The 2,399-nt window shown below is 42.0% G+C and overlaps 1 protein-coding gene across 1 annotated transcript in view; it reads right to left on the bottom strand.

Moving 5' to 3' along the window:
- The window catches only part of TADA2A (transcriptional adaptor 2A), a 70,602-nt gene that overhangs the window by 19,424 nt on the left and 48,779 nt on the right, over window positions 1-2,399 (bottom strand). Inside the window, exon 9 of the mRNA XM_011953624.1 lies at window positions 292-335. Within this exon, the coding sequence (XP_011809014.1) occupies window positions 292-335 (44 nt within the window). The remainder of the gene's footprint in view (window positions 1-291; window positions 336-2,399) is intronic.

The raw sequence follows: 2,399 nt of genomic DNA on the forward strand, positions 1-2,399 counted from the left end.
TGGGAGGCTGAGGCAGGAGAATGGCATGAACCCAGGAGGTGGAGGTTGCAGTGAGCCGAGATCGTGCCACTGCACTCCAGCCTGGGTGACAAAGTGAGACTCCATCTCAAAAAAAAAAAAAAAAAACGCAGATGCTGTGCCTCCAACCCTAGAGATTCTTACTTAATTAATCTGGAGTGAGAGCCAGGCTAATATGCAACTTGGATTAAGAACTACAATACATGATTTATTTAAAATTATTCATAATATTGGGAAAAAAATTGTAAAATAAAGAAAACTGCTAATACTTACATTGAAACTTTCTAAGGTTGATTAATCCATGGTCTCTTATAATTCTAGAATGAAAAGCCACAATAATTTGTGCATTAGAATTATTTTCACATTTACTAATGCTTTCCATATATAGCTGTCATCAAACCTCTTAAACATGCTGAGGTGGAATACAGAGGTCCAAAGAAATCACTCTCACAAACTTCTGCAGGTCACTGAATCACTAACACAATTTTAGACTCTCAGACATCACAGGTTTTTCCTCTTCTTGTGTATAGCAGACTCTCCATGACTATTTGCTGAACGAATGAATGAATCAATAACCACTCACAAATGCTGAAAAACATGTCTGTCACTTAAGATGAAACCGAAAGGAATCTCTGTTCATGTCATAAAATTAATCTATTCAGCTTGTGGGAATAATTGAGAACAGCCATTTTAGAGAAATCTGCTAACTGTAAAAGGGCATCATGATCATATATTCAACATTTACAACTGTGCATTCACACAACACTTTGACGGTACTAGAAATAAATATTGGGCATGTTTAATGAAAGGGCATCATAAAACAAAAGATTTGATAGCAACATCAACAACCGAGATCTACAATACTCTCTACCTCGAATTATGTTTTAAGCAAAAGAGAATTTAAACCAGGCAAAGTTATGTGTCTTGAATCTGATTTATACCAGAGGTATTCGTAACTAGCAATGAAGTTTCTCATAGGAGCAACTGGGTATGCTTCCTCAGCATTTCATGGAAGCTAACTCCGGACATGCAGAGAGTAAGTTTTACTTTAGATCAGGGGTCCCCAATCCCTGGGCCATGGGCCAGTTAGGAACCAGGCTGCACAGCAGGTGAACAGCTTTACCACCTGAGCTCTGCTTCCTGTCAGATGAATAGCAGCATTAGATTCTCACAGGAGCACAATCCCTATTGTGAACTGCTCATGTGAAGGATCTAGGTTGTGTGCTCCTTATGAGAATCTAACCAATGCCTGATGATCTGAGGTGGAACAGTTTCATCCCAAAACCATTCCAGCCCCCAGCCATCCATGGAAAAACTGTCTTCCATGAAACCGCTCCCTGATGCCAAAAAGGTTGAGGACTGCTGCTTTAAATCACGTCTTAGTTCCTCCAGAGTGAATCGCAAGTCCCTCTTTCTTTTCTTTTACTTTTTCTTTTAGAGATGGGGTCTTCCTCTGTTGCCCAGACTGGCCTTGAACTCCTAGGCTCAAGTTATCCTCTCACCTTAGCCTCCCAAGTAGCTAGGACTAGAGGTTCATGCTACCATACCTCGCTTCTCTCCTTTACACTGCTGAGATACTACTGTCTCTACAGTTAGTAACACCACACTTAAATACATGCCTACACATATATACACACACCAGCACACTTATACCCTCTGCATACTCTTCTCTGAAACCAACAGGGGTCTGAGATCCATAATTTCTAAGTCTGAATGTATACTTTTTGATATGCTGCAAAGACAGGAATAACCAGTATGCTTGAAACTTGTTCGGAATTCCTTTGAAATCCTTTTAGATGAACGACTTCTCATAAAAAAATGAACAGTTAGAAAGAGACCATTAAGAAAGCACAACAGGGCTGGGCGCAGTGGCTCATGCCTATAATCCCAGCACTTTGGGAGGCTAAGGTGGGCGGATCACCAGAGGCCAGGAGTTTGAGACCATCCTGGCCAACATGGCGAAACCGTGCCTCTACTAAAAACAAAAAAATTAGCTGGGCATGATGGCACATGCCTGTAGTCCCAGCTACTTGGGAGGCTGAGGCATGATAATTGCTTGAACTCAGGAGGCGGACGCTGCAGTGAGCCAAGATCACATCATTGCACTCCAGCCCAGGTGACGGAGCAAGACTGTCTCAAAAATAATAATACTAAAATAAAAAATAAAAATCAAATATAAAAGCCTACCAGGCCGAGTGCAGTGGCTCACACCTGTAATTCCAGCACTCTGGGAGGCCAAGGTGGTAGGATGCCTTGAGCCTAGGAGTTCGGGACCAGCCCAGGCAACGTTGTGAGACCCCATTTCAAAAACAGTGTTTTTTTTTGAGACAGAGTCTCACTCTGTCGCCCAGGCTGGAGTGCAGTGACATGATTATAGCTCA

The sequence above is a fragment of the Colobus angolensis genome, unplaced genomic scaffold (assembly GCF_000951035.1).
Source record: "Colobus angolensis palliatus isolate OR3802 unplaced genomic scaffold, Cang.pa_1.0 Scaffold37, whole genome shotgun sequence".
Lineage (NCBI taxonomy): Eukaryota > Metazoa > Chordata > Mammalia > Primates > Cercopithecidae > Colobus > Colobus angolensis.